At 36.3% G+C, this 22,135-nt stretch overlaps 1 protein-coding gene across 1 annotated transcript; it reads right to left on the reverse strand.

Moving 5' to 3' along the window:
- Positions 1-181: 181 nt before the first annotated feature.
- Positions 182-21,745, reverse strand: RAB39B (Ras- protein Rab-39B). Its single transcript, XM_051217470.1, has 5 exons — positions 21,228-21,745; positions 21,011-21,191; positions 15,335-15,487; positions 7,975-11,565; positions 182-2,642 (listed from the first exon to the last, which is right to left on the reverse strand). The coding sequence occupies exons 1-4, from the start codon at positions 21,440-21,442 to the stop codon at positions 11,440-11,442; spliced, it is 675 nt and encodes a 224-aa protein (XP_051064882.1). The 5' UTR covers positions 21,443-21,745; the 3' UTR covers positions 182-2,642; positions 7,975-11,439.
- Between the last annotated feature and the right edge of the window lie 390 nt (positions 21,746-22,135).

Consider the following 22,135-nt stretch of genomic DNA (forward strand, 5'->3'; position numbering starts at 1 on the left):
CTTATTACAATACAAAAAAGACCTTTTCATGTTCATTTTAATGTGTACATACACAAAAGCATGTGATCAAGGTCATTATAATGCCAATCAGCTGAAAAAATGAAACACAATCAGTGAGACTTTAATTTACGGACGACCTTGGTATGACGCTAAAATGACCTTGAATATGTCCACCTACTAACTAGGATTAAATGAGGGTTATAAAGCAGTGTGAGGAATTATAATTATGATTTACAGTTGATAACTAGGGTTAGGGACTAGATTTAGTATTTTCATCACAACCTAATATCAGTTATGATGTCGAAATAGTATTTAGCCAAATGAGTGTATGAATTTCGCGCTAAAATCCCATACTTGTTATCTTAAATCTGATTGGTTCGTCCATAAATTAAAGTATCACCACATCATCTGTCACAGTCAATGAAATCTCTTAACACATTCATAACCAATTTACACTGAGACATGATATGCAGGCAACTAGACTGATACATAAAATGACACCTCATTATTAAACCAAATGATTTAGTGGAGAGAAATAATATGAATTGGGTCAAAAAATGAATGAACGTCAATCGTATCATTTAACCTAATAGATTCATCACAAAAATGGTTGAATAAATTTATTCATCTTCGTAAATTTATTCTATCCTCATCTTTTACATTACACTGTTGGTGACGTTAAGTTTTAAATGAACGATGTATCATTATAGATTCTATATCATTTTGAATGGGAATTCCGATTGGCACAGAAGTATATCCTAACGTTTGTATTTACCAATGCAATGTAGAGGTTTAATTTATGAACTGAAATACTCAACTTTTGGAGTTATGTATTCAATCCTCACAAAAGATCAAACCGAATGCTTTGAAATCTCGTAGCAAGCTCAATACTTTAAATTCAGTCTTAAGGAATTGACCAGTCTATATTCTATACTTCGTTCATCTTTTTTTCGTTTTATTAATAAATGGTCGTAAATTAACTGAACAGTGATCTCTTTTCTTATATAAATTGATTCAATGAAACCATCAAGAAGATTCTACTCCATGATTTGGAAAATCATCAACAATGAATTTAATCAAGAAGAAAGCGAATTATCATGCAAACTACCTATAAATTTGTCATCTATTATTAGTAACAAACTACAATTCAGTATTCTCATAAGTTGCTATTACTTGAATGTCATAACCTTAGTAGCCAAAATTCTACAAATGTAAGTAACTTCTAATTTGTTGTAAAGTCTGCAACCATCAATATATAGTAGCATGTATATTCAACAACTTTTTAAGGACAAAAATGGAACGTGATCTTTACATACAAACTGAATGTGACCACACGGATTAATCGAATTCCAATTGTCGAAGTTAACTAAATTTCCTTGTGAGTGATAACTATGCAATTCATTCAATCTACCAAGTGTACGTTTTAATCCTTTGGAATTTGTATATAATAATTAACATACAACAAGTTTTAGTGAGGTTCTTTATTTTGATGTCAACTAAATCGGACGATGTTGTCGAAGGGCTCACCAGTTTTGTGGCCCGAGATCTGATTCCAATTAGATCGTATGAATGATTGTTGTCAAAATATACGTCTTGGCTATTCTCGTATATAATCATCGACTTAAATCACGTTAGTGAATCACGGAATTAAATAAGTCAAATACGAGAATAGACGTTTGAATACGTATATTTCGTACAATTGTTGATCAAGACAAACAATCGAAGAAACAAAGTTAAGAGAGTGGAGCGAAATGATGTGCAGTGGAGAAGGCGTGTGAGCCAACTCGATTTAATCAAGAGTTAATCGATATTTATAGTCATACAAAAATAAGTTACATATATGTGATGAATAAGGTAAACAATACACACACACGCGATCATATAAAAACAGACAAGGTTGATAAGTGAATAATTAACAAGATCAAAACGTGACTCAAGAAGAATGGATAAATTGGCATGTTCAGAAGCTAGAATTAGTTACATGGGCCTAACGTAGTAGCCGACAATACAAAGTAACAACAATGTACAATCATAATTATTATCATATTTCTTTATAAATAACTCCCATTGACTTAAGTTTATTCAAAGACTGGATGAAGTAACCAATTACTATTAACATCTATTGTGCTAAGTACTTCATCACATCGATTGTCATGGCAATAAAAAGATGAATCAATAGAATACTTATTCTTTTTAAAACAAATATAATTTAATTCAAAAGTAATTTTTTCAGAAAAAAAGGGTCACGACACGTAAATTATGTCATATTTGTCTTACTGGCCTAGATTATGATTGGTTATCCTCGTAGATTTCACTGTTTTAAGTTGTTTTTTTTTTATTCAAGTTGATTGTTTTATTCTCTTGACCTTTGACCAGATTATAACTTGATCTTTTCTGAATAGATTGGTAGATAAGATCTAAATCGACGTCTCTAGAAATTCCCTGGCATTCCAAGAGTTTCGATGCTTCAGAATTTCACTGTTCTCTTAATCAAATTTACATCCGTAGTTGACTGGATGCATTGATATCAGTGATTTTACATTGTGTCATTTCATTAATAGTTTATTTTTGTGTTTAAGTAGATATAGAGAGAGCATCTACTCGGTCCAATAATATTGAATGCAGATTCAACGGTGATCTAACTGAGATCGGTTTAAAATTTAATGAAAGTTAGCAATCTCCACAACCCCATATTGACAATAGAAATTAAGAAATTTCTTCGTTGAATATTTTTGTGAATTTTTTTATCAGACAACGATAATAATGAGTTCCTCAATGTTTAATTTCAATTCTTTATACTATTACTTGAATTGGAATTATAACTATTTTCCGAAATATTTTAAAATAGTAGTGACATAACAACCCATCATGGTTGATTAAACCTCTTGAGGGAAAGCCTATAGGCCTGCCAATTATATATTGCCTTACTCCCATACACATCATAGCGTCAAAATAGATAGGAGCACTTTTGAAGGAGAGAAGATAGTCGCCGCTCCCTTGTATTTTCTACCCTTTCTTGTTTTAACTATGAAGTTTCCCACTATATCTAGCAGCACCACAAGCATACCTTAGGTTGGACTTTGCTGCCAAACTATTCCAAAGTAGTAAAAAGGTTGTTTCTCTTTTACTTTAAACTCAATATAATTACTGGGATCTCTATATATCATTTTAAAACGATGCCTTAGGTTTTCACATATTATTGTCGATAAAAACTGTTTGATATTTTTTCGAAGCTGAAATGAATACTCAATTTCAAAGACTTATGTTCTAGATCCAAATACATATATAGGGAGATTTTGGATCTTACAGGTTACACCACAGACTGACCCTGCCTAGTTAAATAACCACTGAAAGCTGGGAGGCACTGGATAGCTGTTTTCATTATACTATGATACTACTCACCAGTGCGCATCCACGTCCCAAGGAAAGTAAAACCACAGAAATTTAATTTCGTGCTGAGAGCACTTCGTCTTTAGACAACTGTATTTCCATCCAATGGCTTACATGTCTAACTCCAATCAATTTGCCTGCGATCCCAGGTAGTGTCGTAGATGATCACTGGAGAAAAGTTCCACACGAAGACAAAACAGCCGGCCAGCAATTTTCGGTTTTTTTTATGGTTACTTAACTAACTTCAGTTCGTGATGGAAACCATATAATGTTTCACCTTTTATCAATGCATCATATAGCTTGAAGGATCATAGATGATTAAATGTTTGTGAATTTATTATAGAAACTGGTTGTTATACATAATTTTATGCCTCCAACGTTGAATGACAAGATCCAGGAATAGATCGTTAAGAGGAATATGTGCTTCACTTTAAAATCTGCAATAGTTTAATCATACAATAAAAGAAATTAACATAGATCTTAAGCACATAGTCTTCAAAAAGTTAGAACAATAAATTTATAATTTATTACAATTTTCTACTTTTGTGTCATTATCAAGTTAAACCTTGATAATTTCGTAAAAACAGAAATTAGGGGAGACTTCAACCTAGACAGATACCCATCAAAATTGTCTATTCAACTAGATTCGTCGTTAGGAATTTAACGCGCAGACTGCATCCTGAAAAAGCACCAGCGGTTCGAAAGAAAACTACTCTTTTTAATATCGAATTTATAATAAATGCAGATGCCGAAATCTTGAATAAACCGATTTCAAAATCACTAATTAAAATCCATTCAGCTAGGCTTCATATTGCCTTATCAGGCCAACCTACCATTTATGGATGTGTTAAGGATAAACCTCCACTTTGAGCCACATAAATCTTCATCTATAAATTTACTTGCCGTTGTGGCTCAGTTTATACTGGCCGCACAAAGCAATCATTTTTCAAACGCATCGGTGTGACTTTTGAAAGGAGAACCCAAAACTACCACCAGCTCAATACAGGAGCATCTGCCGAACTCTGAAAGCGTTGCTTCAGAGACGTCCCCCTTCAAAATAATCTACACAATCAGAAGGACGGAATCAAAGGGAGGTCAAACCTAAAACTTATGCACTGTTGAGGTGTTGACGACCCACTAATCCAAGCCCGGGCTCTGTGTGCAAAATCGACAGGTCCAACCTCTCATCTTTCCTTGTCCCTAATTCTTTTCTGTAGTATGTTTTAGTCTTGTTTGGTTTTTATTATCATTGTGTAATCTTAAAATGTAACCAGTTGCTATTATTCCCCAACAACTTTTCATGACGTTTTATTCTGATATTATGAAATTTACGTCTTTCATTTTTCTTCATATCTGTCAAGTGAACAATTATTTCTGATAATTCTGACCTAGATTAACTAATATCCTAGTAGTATGGCATTTTAAAAGACTAAAGATAAGTCATAAGAGAGTTAAGGTTGATATTTGTCCCTGAGTTTTTTTTTTGTATACTTAATAATAAGTTACAAGTCAAAACTTGCAGAAATATATGGACATTTAGAGATCAAAAGCCACTTCAATCATTCACACAATTCACCAGTTAAATGTTTCAATAACTAAACACTTCATGTATTAGAAAACGATGCCAATAATCGTAGACTGAAGTAAAATTTTAGAAATTTCGGTCAGAAGCTATATTCTAAGAGGTCATTCGTATTCGTACTGAGGTAGATACTCAACTAGTACATTTACTGTGTTATAAACTGACTGAAGTTAAAAATTTTAACCATTGAACACACATTCAGTGGACTAAAATTGTAGTTCTGGCTGTGACAACATTGGCGCTCAGTTCGTATGGGTGTGTAATAATCATAAGTATATATATAGCGAGAGAGATGGATAGATAGATAGATGGATAGGTTACATGTATACCCATATTTCTTTTGACTATCGTTAACAATTATTCCTGTGTAAATCTTCCATGTCTTCAGAACTTAAGATTTTATTCATTCATTTACTTGTTTCTTTAGCTGGAGTTGATGATTACATTAACAAACAAGCCAATCCTAATAATAACTTAGAAAATGTAAAGATTTATTATTATTTCAATAGTTGAAATCATGAGTCAACTGAAGCTAGACCACCATAGAAAACTTGGAAGCACTGGGACGGCCGTTTTGTCCGATTGTGGGACTCCTCAGAAGTGTGCATCCACGACACCGCCTGACGAGGTTCAAACCCAGGATCTATCAGTCTCGCCCGCGAGCGTTTAACTATTAGACCCAAAAAAATGAATAATTTACTTACATTCATTGACACTTTTTAACATACTGTGAATAATCTCATCATTATATTCTAATTGTACTAATATCAATTATAATGAATGAAAGAATAGGAAAACATGTGATATGGTATTAACAGTAGAGAAATAAAGAACATGTGCTTTCACCTCTAATTTCAATCGGTTATTTACATAATAGATAGAACTGAAAATATTCCATCCAAGAAAAAAATATATAACGCATACATTTATAATCAATAATGTTCATTTAAAGTAATGGTTATATTAGCGTATAATGTAAATAATAATGATAATAATAATGGGTAGAAATTAGTACTATCTATGAATGTGTACTGGTAAATATGTCGATCTTGTTAGTTGGATCGTAGATGCTTATTGTTATTGTTAAGCTCTATGCTAGGATTAAACAGTTATCCAGTTCAATAGTTTAGATCATGAAGCTAGACCATCATGGAAAACCTGGAAGCGCTTGACGTCCTATTGTTGGTCTCCTCAGCAGTGCCAATCGACGACCACGCCCGTCGGGATTCGAACCCAGGACCTATCAGTCTCGCGCGCGAGCGCTTAACCTCTAAACCACTGAGCCGACCGGTATCCAACGGTGTTAATGTCTAACTTTAACTAATCCACGAAATTGAGCGACACATCCACTATTGTCTTCAGTGAGTTACTATCTCACAACTGATCCAGTTGAACTCCTCTAATCACTGCTTCTCATTAAAACTCCAGGATATACATCTTGATGCCAGTCAATAGTGAGCATATGTTGATTATTATCAGAAGGGGTTTTGTGGAGATTGTAGTAATTTCAATAAGTGAGATCATGAAATCGTGGATGCACATTGCTGAGGAGTCCCACAATAGGACGAAACAGCCGTCCAGTGCTTCCAGGTTTTCCATGGTGGTCTAGCTTCAGTTGACTCATGATCTCAACTATTCAAATTACTACAATCTCCACAAGACCCCTTCTGATAGTTATCCATTTATTTTTTAACTTTGATCTTCAATGGTCGTCTAAGATTATTCTATGATACAAACTATGAAATAAATCTAGAATTTTATTATGCAACAGCTGCTTCAAACTTAAATTATTGTTTACCGAAGGTTATAACTGATTTGATAATTTATTATGCACAAAAGATTAGAACAGAAAAGCTTATATCTAACTCAGGTCATTCATTATTGACTTTATGTAACAATGTTATCGTCTAGTTTGATAATTCTGTTATTTTATGATAATAACCAATGCAAATGTCACTGGAAGTAAAGAATAACTTATCTTGATTTAATGTTAATAATACAGCAGAAAATTTAAAAAGAACTCGGAGTATTTTATATTGGTAGCTTTAAGTGTTCTATTTTCAAACAAACTATTCTAATGTTACCAAGTGATTTGTCAATGAGTAGTTATCAGTGTTATGTATGCCAGGTTCTTTCCAGTACTGATCGAATTCCATCAATTAAGTTGTAATATGTTCACTCGTTTAATTGACTCAAAATCTCGTTCACTATGTTGAGACATAAGTTGATTGAAGGTAGTCGATGGGTCATTATTTTGTGATCAATTAATTGCAATACATCTTAGACACACATGAGGTCAGACTCTGCTCGAATAGTTCATTGGCAGAGCCTTTGACAGTGAAGCTGGGTTACACGGGATCGAATCCTTCAGAGTGTCAACTTCCTCAAGATTACAAATATACCTTGCAGATGAGTGACAAACAGCATGAAACCTAGGTATTTGGTTTCTTATCGACTACTCTCGATTAAATAACAACTACTCAACAAGGTTAACTGAAAGATAGTAGAGATTATCAGTCAGTGATTCTATGTTTAAATACCTGGTTATCTAATTATATAAGAATCTTCATTTAAAGTTATTCACATAGCTAGACGAACTCACTTCAAAGGAGACTGAATAAGAAGTTTTTATACAGCTGATGCACTGGCAATTCATCAGTTAAACCCTTTTCTTTATATATATATATATATATATATATTTAACATATGAAGGTATTCCTGACTAATTATTGGCAACTTAGCTAATGAGGTAGTAACTTTCTATGTGTAAAATATAACTGTGTGCATATAACTATGTATAAAATATAACTATAAACATAGTTGTATGGCTTTAGTAAATCGAATCTAAACCGATAGATATGATAGGATGTAACACACTCGTTTACATGATACTTGGTGAAAAATAGACTTTGATTTTTCAATAATGATAAGTTAAGTGGTGTATAAATTCTTACTGATCACCAATTTAAGTGTTTATTCCAAAATAAGACTATTTGAGTTACCTCGTAACGGTAATGTTATACAGACACATTTTTCGGTACCAAAAGTATTGTAGATATCCTTATTTTCCAGTATTCCAGTCTTCAGTAATAAGCATAGTAGGTTGGTGAACCTGTGTTAATCCTGACAAATTGCTTTACAGTGAAGGTCCAGCTTTTCCTTGAAAATAGTCACTGATGGGCCTGACACCACTTGTTCGAGTAAGGCGTTCCAATCATTGACTACTCGATGAGAAAAACGGGACCCCATTTTAAGTTTATTAGATCGTGGTTTATGAACCTTCGTGCTATGACCTCGGAGATTATTAGTGCTGGAGGGAGCAAAAAGATAAGACATATTAAGACCCAAATCATAATTAAAGATACGAAATGTCAGTATAAGGTCACCTCGTGTCCTACGATACGACAAGGGGCTTATGAACTTAAATGAAGAATCATTCTTTGTTAACGTTTCTGTTAAGAGCATTACTTATCCTTCAACAGTACTTTTTAGTGCAAATACGATTGATTATATAATATTCATTTGTATTGATTAAGTCAGTATGATATTTCATCCGTTTGATTATTTTATTAATCCAGGGTACTTTGTGTTCATTGTGACAATCTTTTTTCACTAATAATCAATGTATATGAATGAAATAATTTGAATAGTTTATTTTTATTTATTAAAGGGGCATTAGAATATCTATGGCTCATACAATAAAAATGAAATTCCAAAGAGCTAAAGAGTGGAAGATAAGCAATAATAGAATAGGACAAAAATGGATAGAAATAAATCAATACGAGTAAAAAATTAACATTAGTGGAAGAAGTATTTCCGTTAAGAAAAATACTATCGGAAAGGATTATTTCAGTCGAAGAAGTTCCCCTCATTGATAAAAAAAAGAAAAGAACATTATAACAGAACCACTACTGGTTGCTGTTCTGAACCAAGTTCGTAGATCCAAGCTTTTGTAGCCCGACTAACATTATGAAGTCATCAAAGATAGATCAGATTAGCATGAACGTCTCTGGGTTTCACTATACGTGAACTGATCTCGTCATTCGTGTCACCACTTTCAAAACTAACCAGACACACGAACTTTTTGACCACTTCTATCTACTCACTGCCAAGAGTGAGTGAAGCTAAAGAGTCCTACCAGTCTAGTAAAAGTATTTTACACTTAAAAAGAGGGAGGCACATCTCATACCTACGGAAACTGATTGCCAACTGACTGTATGAGTTGCATGGCTTAGGCATCACCGCAACAAAAGTTTATATCATCCCCATACTCAGGGTTGAAAAGTATTTCACCAGGTAGCAGACCCAAAAATTATCTACATCCATCAGAGCTGTTTACAGGACACCGACGATGGCTAAGTTAAGGAGGAATAGTGAGATTGGGCAAGACCGTCTAACCCCACTGCTAGGTTAATAATCTGTGGTCCTTATCAATAAATCTTCTGTACAAGATTGTCTTTTACAGTAGCCACATTTAAAAAGTAAATGAGCTGTGCTATTTTAGTATCGAAAGGTATCTGAGAATCATTAGTGATTTCGAGTCATATCAATTTCTAATCGAATTATTTTCCTAAAATGACAATGATCATATGTCATGCGAATTAACGAATGATAACTACACGAACTTCATAAAACTTTCAGTGGCTCTTAATCTGACTCCAGGTTGTTGGTGTAAATCATTGTTATTGAAATGATTGCTGTCGAAATATGTATGTCGCCAATCCTCGTATATAATCATTGACTTGAATCGCGTTAGTGAATAAAGGAATTAAATAAGTCAAATACGAGAATGATTTTTGAATACATATAATTTTTACACATTGATTTAGACAGACAATCAGAGGGACGAAGCGAAATGACGCGCAGTGGAAAAGGCGTGTGAGCCAACTCGATTTAATCAAGCGTTAATCAATATTTATAGCCGAACAAGCATGTGATGAATAGGATAAGAAGTGCACACATACGCTTACATAAAGACAAACAAGGTTGATAAGCGAATAATCAACAAGGTCAAAACGTGACTCAAGAAGAATGAATAGACTGGCCTGTCCGGAAGGTAGAATAAGCTATGTGGGCTTAACATACCACTACAAACTGAATAAATTCAAAGTGAACTCTTGTTAATGATAAACCGCCTTCTTGTAAAATCCTATTAAACTCACGGATTCGGGTACCTAGCTTCGAGTCACCGAGTGTAAGAGCTATTGATACTACTCAGTTGTCGAAGCCAGAGTAGGTGGAAAAGAATCCGGATCTGTGACTTTTGTCTGAAAGTCGAATGCCTTAACCACTGCGCTACTGTTCTATTACCCTCTTGTAAGATATCCAGTTAGAAACTTAAAACATCCAACCAATGATCACGATTATCGTGCGAACGCGAACTTCATAGTTTAAACCTACGATCACGGTTCTGGCCATAATTTATTGATTTCATCGACTGGTGCCATGACACTGCTTGGTAGGTTGGATACGTAATATATCTTAATCACCTTAACCGATGGGGACTCACCTGCATCAGTTGATCTCCCACTTTTACTTAGTGTATCTCACGTCCAACCTCATCATTGCTTACTTACTTACTTGTCCCACCATACCGGAACAGGGACACGAAGAAATTACACTACAAATGCTGCATTCTTCAGCCATAATGTATCGCATACGTAGTATAGTATACTTAAATGTCTTCGATTATAAGTCACGAGAAACGCACATTTGATTTCTTAAATTACTTTTAGAAAAAATAAAAAGCACTGAACAACAAATATTGACAAAGTAAGTAAAAAAAAAAACAATAACATAAATAATGAAACTAACCAAATTTATCTCAATTAATTAAATCAGAAAATTTACAAAATAAAAAATGAAACATAAAAATAACCTGTAAGAGAGATAAAAATGAAATTCATACAAATAAAAGATTAATTATATAAGTATATAAATTAAATGGATGGATTCATTAAATAAGTGATTCAATACTAAAACAATTCATTCAATAGATCCTCTATACTCAACACAACCATAACCCACACTTACTATAGGGAGTTTGAATGGAATATTAATGAAATAAGCACCAATATGTTATAACATACAAAGACAAAAGTGAAAAATATCAAAAAGTATACATGATTCTGTTAAAATCGAAAGAAAGAAAGAAAGAAAGAAAGAAAAAAACACAGTGAAGAGAAATATAGGAGATATTTATGCAAAATAATGAATAATGATTACCAATAATACATATTATTATGTAAAATTACCAAAGAAAATAAACAGTAAAAATAAAGAATATTAGCTTTCTTGATAGAATTAGGTCAAATTAATGTATTAGTTGATTAAGCATAGATAATTAATGAATATAATGATCAGGTTTCTTTAATAATTATAGAACCAAAAAGAGATTATTCACACATTTTAAGAAACGAATGCATATGACAACTGTGTAGAATGCAAATGGACATTTATTTAATATTTTAACAACAGTCACCATAAGGTTTCGGTTCATTTCGATCAAATTGTATTGATCTACTTGCTAAAGAAGCAGCCAATGCTGCATTATGTCCCTGTTTAACACCATCCCAAACACCACCTGCGCATAACTAAAAAGTTGAGTAAATATAAACAAGAAAAATGTGTACATGAAACATATTCAATTGTCAATTACTCTTAATTGATAGACAATTTGCTATATTTACAATACTTATGATGAATGAGTTACAATTAGTTAATAGAAAATTACCCAGTTTAGAGGAGATCATAGTTATACACATACTAGTTCTTTGAAGTTATAGATAAACTTACAACAAATGATATGTTCTACTCTAAATGCCATTGGTTTCAAGATACATGTACCATTAAAGAGTTTGCTAGATGAATAATGTTTTCCTTTATACTAAAAAATCTTAAAAATAATTACTTTCAGAATATTTTTTATATTAGATAGAGTTTATGGAGTGTACATGTACGTTTACATTCTCACGTTAGTTTGTTAGGACTGCATACGAGCAAAACTTGAGTCTATGAAGTCATTAACTATTGGTCTGAGGCATATAAGGGAGATGTAGAGTTCATGATTAAGATCCTCAAGAGAATCATAACACTTGTAGTTAAAAGCCTTTGGTGGAATGGCTTAAAATTAGTGGCAGCGGTGTAGCTCTATTTAGTTTAGAAATCTTAAGCTTAGTATTTGATGTATCTTCAAAGACAACAGATTCCTAAAATGTATTGGGTACCCCATGATCAGGATGTTTATTATGACAATATAGTTGTATTACCTTGTCCGATTACTGACTCACTTGCCCATATTTCCCGTAGGACCAATGACTTTGAATTCCAGACCAAGACCAATACCTAACACCTATTATTCTAGAGTACAGCCTTCATCGCTTCAACCGATAACCAAACAGAATACGGACGCAGCAAGCAAATAAAACTTCCACTGGACACTTCAGTTATAAATCATATGATAATATGTACTAAATATCTGACTACACAGCAAAATTTAGGCGGCATATTCTCCAAAAGGGGTAAAAGACGTAAGTAAGGTAAGCAATACAGCATAATAAACAGGAAACTACGATGTTTGCCTGATTATGCTACAGATGAAAAAAGATGGAATGACAGGCCCATGATTAAATAACAATAACTTAGGCAAGGTAAAGCATACAGAAACGGATTGCTCATTAGCCAGAAGTTTACAAACCGAGGAATATAAAGATATAATAATCCAAGTACTTAATAATTATGGAATAAAAATACAAACAGTTGTTTGCCGTAGGATAGTTCTGAAAGTCCAAGCTTGCATAAATCCTTTTCGAAATGGTGGTAACCTAATATCTTTCGGCCTTAAACTTCTCTTTTGGATCACTTTCCCGGGTGTGGTCAGATATATGAGGGGGGTTTTCACTTACCAGTTGCCTACACATGGAACCGTATTTCGTTTTGGCTACTTCTTATCCAATCAGCAGTCAGTCAGTCAGCCTTCAACGTTCGCACACTTATGCAGGTTGGACAACAGATAGAGCTGGCTATGTCTTTGGAAAGTCTTCATATCGATGTCTGCTGTCTATCCGAGACCCGTATTCAAGACTCTAGTGAAGTACTACAAATTCGCTCTACATCTGTCACTTCGAAAAGCTTGTTTCACGTGCGTTTATCCGGGGACCCTGTGGGATCTTTGTCTGGTCTTTCTGGTGTTTGTGTCGCACTAAGCGCTAGAGCTGAGGCAGCACTAAACGATTGGATCCCCATTAACAGTCGGTTATGTGCTGTTAGATTAGAAAGTTCCATCAAAGTGAGAAGAAATCGGCGTGAGAAACGATGTCTTTTCGTCATCTCCGTCTATGCCCTGACAGATTGCAGCCCGGATGCAATCAAGGATGGGTTTTACCACCAGATATCTGTTCTTCTCCAGAAAGTGCGTTCGACAGATATTGTAGTACTAGCCGGAGACTTGAATGCTCAGGTCGGGCGTCTAGGCACAGAAGAGAGTCGTTTAGGTGGCCGATGGGGACTCGTTGGTCGCAGGTCAGATAACGGGGACCGTCTACTGCAACTGTGCACAGACCACAACCTGTTTCTGGCTAGCACTAATTTTCGGCACAGTCATCGCCGATGTGCCACCTGGCGTCATCCCTCTGCATCTCAAGCCTGGACTCAGATTGATCACATCGCGATCAGCTACCGCTGGCGTGGTTGTGTACAAGACTGCCGCTCCTTTTGGAGTACTTATCTGGACTCTGACCATGCCTTGGTCTGCGCCAATCTCACCTTACTTTTCAGTGGACAACGAAGTGACCGCCACCAACGGACTGATGTTAGCAAGCTGGTTGCAACTTCTGTTGCAAGTAAGCATCGAACCGAGCTAGCCTCTAGGCTAGCTACCATTCCAGCGAGAGATGGTGTTACACAGTGGCTAGAAACGTTATCAGATATGGCTCAGAATAGAAGCCAGTGGCGATCCTGTTGTAACCTTCTTTTACTTTATACGAATATTCGTCAAGATTAGAACGAATAGTTTGACAGTAATTGAGCGCCGAGTATAGAGAAGTCATTATATGTGAAAATTATATTTGAAATATTCTCAGCGATTGAAATATAACATTCCAACGTTTCGTCCAGACAAGTTAGCTGGACGAAACGTTGGAATGTTATATTTCAATCGCTGAGAATATTTCAAATATAATTTTCACATATAATGACTTCTTTTACTTTCTTCATAAAAAATGGATGTTTCTTCCTTAACTGAAAGATTTCTTCTGATTGTACCCTTCTGTTCCCCTACTATTACTATTATTATTACACTACCTTACACCAATCTCTTCGTTATTGTTTTTTTTCTATTATTTTTTTTACGTTCCTCACTTTTTTTTTCTTAAATTCTCATTGTTTTGTGTGGCGCATATATATTTGGCGCACTCCTGTACCAATATATATGTGTTCAAATAAATAATAAATAATAAATAATACTAAGCAGTAAGAATAGCTGGGTCGTAATAAGAGAAATAACATGAGGTATGGCAACTTGAATGTAAATACGTACCAGGTTCTACGATGTGACTGAGTGACTTTGAATTATTTTTACACCTAGATTTTGTCAATAAATTTAATATTGATTCACATTTTGTGTAATTCAACCTATCGATATCTTTTTGCAATGAGGTGTGAGAAAGTGGAGTGATATTCACTTTCCCCATGTTCTAGCCGTCTATGAGTGATTGATACAGTAAATCCTATTTTCAACGGGATCTTTTTTTAATGACTTAAAGGAATCAAGTTAAAGAACAGAGATCACGAACACTGACCAACGACAGTCAAAATTTTGATTCTTAAATTACCAATACGATATTAGTAATAAAAAAATCATTTTTAATGTTTTGAAGTAGGACATGTACAATTAGCTAAAAGCCAGATTTAAAAAGCATTGTTAATAATATCGCTTTATGCTTGCGACTGAAAGATAGATAGCTTTTCTTTACAGAGAACATACAGACCCTGCGGTCTTGTTATCATTTGTTAAATAGAGTTAGTCCATTTTAGATATCTTAAAGCATAGAAATCCCAGAAACACACTATAGTATCTTACAAGATATATAGGGTATTCATAACAAGACATGAAAGTGAAAAGTTTCCCTGTTAGATTTATGTGTTTATATGCCCAAATTTGATGCTAATCACATAAATGTATTTATTACCTACTTTTCTACATTAACTTTTTCCAGTGAAATTCCTTCGGGACATGAGATTCTTTTTAGCATTTGTATATTCCGGGTAGATCAGACAAAACAGAATGAGAAAGTTTTTATCAACATTCAGGGGCCAAAAACAAACAAATGAAAAATATCTTAAACTTATTGGAAACATACTAACCTCATTGTAACTTCCTTTAATAACATTGGAGTAAATGCCTTCAGCTAGTAGTTCAAAAGTTTTCTCAATATTTTGGCCAGTAAGTGAAGATGTCTCAATGTAGATATAATCACCAAGTCGCTGTGCAAGAGACTCTGCTTCAATTTTGGTAACCTATCGAAATTATGCATAATTATGCTAATTATGTATAATAATAAGCAATAATAAAACTGTGAAAAAAACTGTCACTTTGAGATTTTACACATTTTTACCAAGTAGGAAGGAGAAATAAATATACGACAATATCCTACTGACTGAGAGAAAAGATATGAGCGGACATGGAACAAACAGAAAGATGGTATCAAGATTGGAATTTGGAAGAACGATTGCATCGCCTTTGGTATGACAAATTTTAAAATATTTGTAATGACCTAGTTTAGCACCCTGTAAGATTCAGCCGAGCAACTTACAAATCACGCTTTAGAATAACATTCAATGGCTGAAGAACAATGTAGTGTAATCAGACTACTTAATTGACCAGGATCCATTAGCTGGCCTTCATAATGCCCATTACGTAGGAAAGAGAAATGCCTCACAAATATCTAGACCAGATCTATCAACACCATGATAAACAGTTGTGGTACATCAAAGTGAACCACTGAGCAATGTACTCCATTTTTGATAGAAATCTCAATAACTGTCACAAGTGGTTTAAGTTGCCATGTGGTCATTGAACAAGACGTTTAGGTAACTATAAACTACTATCAACGAAATAGATGTTATTTGTGATTGTCGCTCATGTTTAGTTAGCCAGTCCGTCACAAGAGATAGAGAACCTGGTATATTAGATATAACTTGCGTTATAAATCTGAAGAATAAAATGCATAGAATGATTTTTAAACTTTGGATCCAAGTAAAGATAAGGAGCGAATCTATCTGCCTGACTGCAAGTGATTTCGAGCAATATCATCTAACGTCGCGTTTATGCTTAATTTTCCTCTTTGTACGATGATACTTTGTGTTATATGTACTTAATGATATTTGGTCAGGAACAAAACATCCGTCGCATATTCTACTACCATGAACGAAATTTCGAAATGATCTTAATGACTGAACTTTTATGTCTTACACAAGTTATACTTGCAAACCGTTTGAATTTTGAAACTGCCACGAAATTTTTGAAGCAAAAGGAATAAATCCGATATAACTCTGTGATTTACACTAGATACTTGCGCAATAGTTGTTCAGTAATTGATAAAATGAATATTTAAACCCAACAGTCGTGTTTCCCGACTTCACCACAATCATCGTAGTTTCCCAAATGTGGTATAGATGAGACTTAAAACACCTACAAAGTCAGTCAGTCAGTCAGCTACAACGTAGGACCAGGCACATATGTGCATCGGTCCAGGTTGCCATACCTCATTAACACAACAAGATGGACACCGGATTCATAGCAGTGGTTATCTCAAAGGTGGTAATATATAAAAGAAAGATTGCATATAGAGATATAGTACAAGAAGAAAAAATTGGTTCGTAGAAAGAAAGGTATGAAGCGATTTTAATCTCTTAGTTTAAGGGAAGACAGGGAGTGTATACACCAACGCCATTGTGATCGATTCTGAGCCATGTCACCAAGAGTCTCCAACCATTGGTTACGACAGTCATGCGGACCCCAACCAAGTAGTCTGCATCTACCAACATGGCTCAGACTAGAAGTTAGTGACTTCAAGCACTGATGCCACGTTTTGGTTTGGTCACCCCTAACTTTCTTCCAACCATCTCCAACACCGGTTAGCATTGCACGACGTGGCAATCGGTGTTCAGGCATACGTGACCCAACCACCATTTTAGTCGATGAAGATTCATAACCTCATCAACTGATTTACTATCATCTCCTAATACCGTGCGTCTAACCTCACTATTACTATTACCCGGTGATCCCAGCAGACGCCAGCAATATTTCTAAGACATCTGTGGTCAAATACTAGTAGCTTACGAGTATACTCTACTCTTAATGGCCATGTTTCGCAGCCGTAAAGTAGAACAGGACGAACTGCTGTGCAATATACTAGTCCCTTAATTGATAGACGGATATCTCGCCTTCGCCACAGGTGACGTAAGTTGGCAAAAGCCAAACGAGCTTTTCGAATCTGTACTGAGATTTCGTCAGACACCAACCCATTAGGGCTGATCAGACTTCCAAGATAAGTGAAGTTGTCAACACGCTCGACTATTTCACTCCCTATCCTTAGTTCAGGTGTTAACGCAGACCAGTCCTGAAGCAACAACTTGCATTTCGAGGGAGAGAAGCGCATTCCAAACATTCTGGCATTGTTGCTCAGTGCTACCAAAAGACTCTGCATTTTGTCAGCGTCTTCACCAAACAGGACTATGTCATCTGCGTATTCTAAGTCGATAAGTGGACCTCCTGGATGGAGATCAATACCCGAGAACTCAGTCGGCGAGAAAGTTATTTCCATCAGTAGATCTATGATGAAGTTAAACAAAAATGGGGAAAGTGGACAGCCTTGACGGACACCAGTTGAGCTTGCAAAAGTAGATGACAGTTCGCCATAAGCTCTGACTCGACTAGTAGTGCTCGAGTAAAGAGCCTTCACAAGGTTTGTGTACTTCTGGGGTACGCCTTTCAATGACAGACACTGCCACAGAATCTCGCGGTCTACCGAGTCAAATGCTGCTTTTAAGTCGAGAAAGACCACCATTGTCGGACGCCGATAAGTATGCCTGTGTTCTAGAATCTGACGAATGGTGAATATGTGGTCGATGCAGCCACGACCAGGTCTGAAGCCAGCTTGGTTCTCTCGTGTTTGCAGTTCACGAGTCTTAGTTAGGCGTCTGATAATTATCGAGGCTAGTATTTTAGATATTATATTAGTTAAACTAATCCCTCTGTGGTTGTCACAGGACGATTTTGACCCTTTCTTATATATTGGGACGATAAGTGATTGTGACCAGTTAGATGGGATAACGTCTAACTCCCAGATCTTAGCTAAAATATTAGTCAACCTAATCGCTAAAATTGGACCACCATCCTTAAAGACTTCTGGAGCCAATCCATCTGGACCAGCTGCCCTTCCTCGTTTCAGATTAACTATAGCCTTTTGAACTTCTGCTAGAGTTGGAGGACCTACTTCAATGTTCCACTGTCTGGGAATGGAGGGTAGTTGTAGAGTAGCTGAAGGCCAGCTGAACTGTTCCCTAAAATGTTCCGCCCATCGTTCTAAGCGTCTGGACTGGGAGCAGATGAGAGTATCGTCTTTTTCCGATATAATCTCACTTACACTTGACTTATTAATTCCAGTTTCTTTTATAAGTCTGTAAAGCTGTCTTGTGTTCCCTATAGTCGCCGCCTTTTCCATCTCTTTTGCTTTCATTGCCCACCACTGCTCACGGTCGTTTCTTAGACTTTTCTTAACCTAGATCTGATTTGTTGTCGCTCTTCATCATGTTCGGAACCTGATGGGACGAGTTTGGAAGAATCCATCAGTGTGATAGACCTTGAAGAAATCCACTGGTTTTTTGTAACTCTCTGGTTTAAGTCGCTAATAGATGTCACTGCTGTTTCCACAGCTGCTTGTATGTCTTTCCAAGCAACATCTGGGTCAGCCTCGTCTTTAGAACTACCTAATTGTGACCTCAGTTGTTCTTGGAACCTATTTTTGGTTTTCTCGTTACTCAACTTAGTTCTAATGGGTCTTTTTACTGTGACTTTTTTGCGTCCAGTGAGGCGCAAGCAGATGCGTGCCCGTATTAGGGCGTGGTCGGAGTCTAAGCAGGTACTCCAGAATGAGCGACAATCTTCTACCGACCCTTTCCAACGATGACTGATGGCAATATAGTCTATTTGAGTCCATCGTTGGTTTGGTGTAGGTGGTCGCCATGTTAGACGATGTCTCTCCTTATGCTTGTGTTTGCTAAAAATAAGCGATTGTCTGAGCACAGTTGCAGCAGACGGTCACCATTATCTGTTCGCTGTGCCGGAATGCTAAAATATCCACCTAAATGCCTTTCTGTTTGGTTTAAACTACCTATCTGAGCATTAAAGTCACCTGCTACGAGTACTATGCCTGAACGTTCAGCTTTCTGAAGAAGTTCGGACAGCTTTCTGTAAAATTCATCTTTCACATCATCTGAGCTGCAGTCAGTGGGAGCGTAGGCAGAAACGACGAAAAGGCAACGACGTGTGTCCCTATCCTTCCGAGTTTTTACGGAGCCGTTTAGCCGAACAGCACATAGACGACTGTTGACGGGGATCCACCCTAGCAGTGCTTGTTCCGCCCTCATGCTTAGTGCTATGCCTACACCTACCAGTCCACGAGAACTGGCCATCGGGTCACCAGATACACGTAGGGTGTATCTCGTCGGCTCTCCGTTTTGCCGAGGTGAGGTCAAGTGAATGACCACACTGGAATCCTGTATGTGTGTTTCGGAGACACAGCATACATCAATGGAAAGAGACTCTAGGGTTTTAGCCAAGGAAGCCTGCTGACCGATTTGACATAGAGTGCGTACGTTGAAAGCTCCAATGTGTAGTTTGGAGCGAGGTTTCAGTAGACCTGGGACAGAGTTTTGAGCACTAGAATCGTTGGCTATGGTGACACTTGAGGGGGAAGCCGAAAAAACAAGTCTAGAGTTTGAAGTCGATGGAGGAGGAATAATAGGAATTAAAGAGGGAGGTTGGTTATGAATACAGTGGTCTTGAGTGCTGTTAGAGGTATGAGGGCGGTTATCACTTCCCGGTTGCCCACACCGAGGAAGGGTTCTTCTGGAGGTATCTGAAAAGGAAATTGGATTAGAGGCGGTCTCAGTGACCTGAGAGCGTGACCGCAGTGCCCAAGGGACAACTGCTTGAGGCCGGTTGCGCACGGCCTTTTCGTGGGAGGTTTTTGACATGTTAGCTCCGTACTTAAAAGGGCCTTACCGCCGGAGACGGAAATCCGTGAGGTAAGGTGAGGTGTGCATTTTTAGGGTCGACCTTTTCTAACCCCACCCCTCCTTGTGGGAAGGCAGCATCGCTGTCTTGCTGGTTGTCTGAAGGAAACACCTTACTGCTGTCACACCTCTGTACAGTCAGCAGTCCGACTTCGCCTTCGGACCTTGGGTTTGTTGTTTTTAGTCTTACCGCTCTTCAACCGACCTGTCTGACATGGTAGGACCTTGAGGAACGGTTGTTCCAGCCAGTATAGCTCGGTTGCTTTATCACGATAGGCAAGCCCGACCACCACGTCAAGGTAGCAACAACGGTCGGAAAAACATCTACTATTGTCTCTGAAAAGTGTCTGCTGATATTAATATACTCATACTAAACTAGCTTCGCTGTAATTAGGTTCCAGGGTATTATGTGATGGAATTAATTTATTTAACGGGTGGTAAAAAGCGCAGACGACTTATATGGGATTTCATTTTTGGGTTCTAAAACGGTGTTATCAAAAGACAATAAGGACGATTTACCATAATGCTACCATAATCTACGCTTTTAATAGCATCACAAAATGGTAAAACTTATAGTTTGCAAAATAAGATATTTGGAGATTAGGTGTTTTTTACGTTACCATATTTTTTTAATGGATTAATATCATATTCTAAGAATTAAAACACCATCAATATCAAAAATGATCATAGTAGGACACCAATGAGTTTGATGTGAAGATAAAATTTGCTACATCAGCTTACTTGTCTTTCATTACGACGATCAGCTTTATGACCAACTATTATAAACACAGGAGCAGAGCACTTAATTGAACCACGAGCTTCTTCATACCAATCAGCAACATGGTCAAATGTCTCTCTGTCAGTAAGATCGAACACAACTACAACACCAACACAATTGCGATAATAAGACGAAGTTATTGTTCTGAAAGTATAAATTGATATTACTGTTACAACAAACCTAAACTTTTCTTGACCTGCAGTATCCCATAATTGCAACTTAACGAAGACCTCCTCTTGGATTCGAACAGTTCGTGAGAAAAAATCAACTCCAATAGTGGGATCTGAAACAGGAGTGAAATTCCCTTCTACGAAACTTTTCATTAAGGAGGATTTCCCAACCATACTATCACCAATTATGATAACACGAAATTGATAGTCGAAATAAGGTAGCATCTTTTACTGACCAACCAGACATTAAGAATCAGATTTCATGTTATGTTTGAGAGGCTCAACCTCAATAAGATGTGCAAGGATAGCTTTGTGATGGATGAAAGAAAATTGTTAGGAATCTCAGGAGAATATTACGTATTAAGTCACCAAAGTCAAAAACGATAAGTTTTGTAATAGTTGGGCTTCGTAGGATTTTAAAATATCATGTTCACTTAATCTTCACATAAACCACAATTACGGAAAGGGTTAAAAGACAAGGTCAAATGTAACGCATCAGTTCACAAATTGCGAACTTTCCATTCCTCAATACATTTGGGTCTTCGATATGAAGTTACATCACCACTACTTTATTTTAATTTTTGAAATCTTGGAATGCACTAGTGCAAACCACGGCGTTAAAAAAAGCAATAATCTCAGACTACTATACCCGTAAGTCAGTCTTCAGTCTTCAGTAATAAGCATAGTAGGTTGGTGAACCTGTGTTAATCCTGACAAATTGCTTTACAGTGAAGGTTCAGCTTCTCCTTGAAAATAGTCACTGATGGGCCTGACACCACTTGTTCGAGTAAGGCGTTCCAATCATTGACTACTCGATGAGAAAAACGGGACCCCATTTTAAGTTTATTAGATCGTGGTTTATGAACCTTCGTGCTATGACCTCGGAGATTATTAGTGCTGGAGGGAGCAAAAAGATAA

Source organism: Schistosoma haematobium, chromosome 5 (assembly GCF_000699445.3).
Source record: "Schistosoma haematobium chromosome 5, whole genome shotgun sequence".
Taxonomy (NCBI): domain Eukaryota; kingdom Metazoa; phylum Platyhelminthes; class Trematoda; order Strigeidida; family Schistosomatidae; genus Schistosoma; species Schistosoma haematobium.

Coding starts and splice junctions, on each gene's coding strand:
- RAB39B (XM_051217470.1), bottom strand. CDS start 21,442: ATGCTACCTTATTTCGACTATCAATTTCGTGTTATCATAATTGGTGAT. Junction 15,488..21,010: donor ATCGTCGTAATGAAAGACAA/GTAAGCTGATGT, acceptor TAATTTCGATAG/GTTACCAAAATTGAAGCAGA. Junction 11,566..15,334: donor TTAAAGGAAGTTACAATGAG/GTTAGTATGTTT, acceptor TCAACTTTTTAG/TTATGCGCAGGTGGTGTTTG.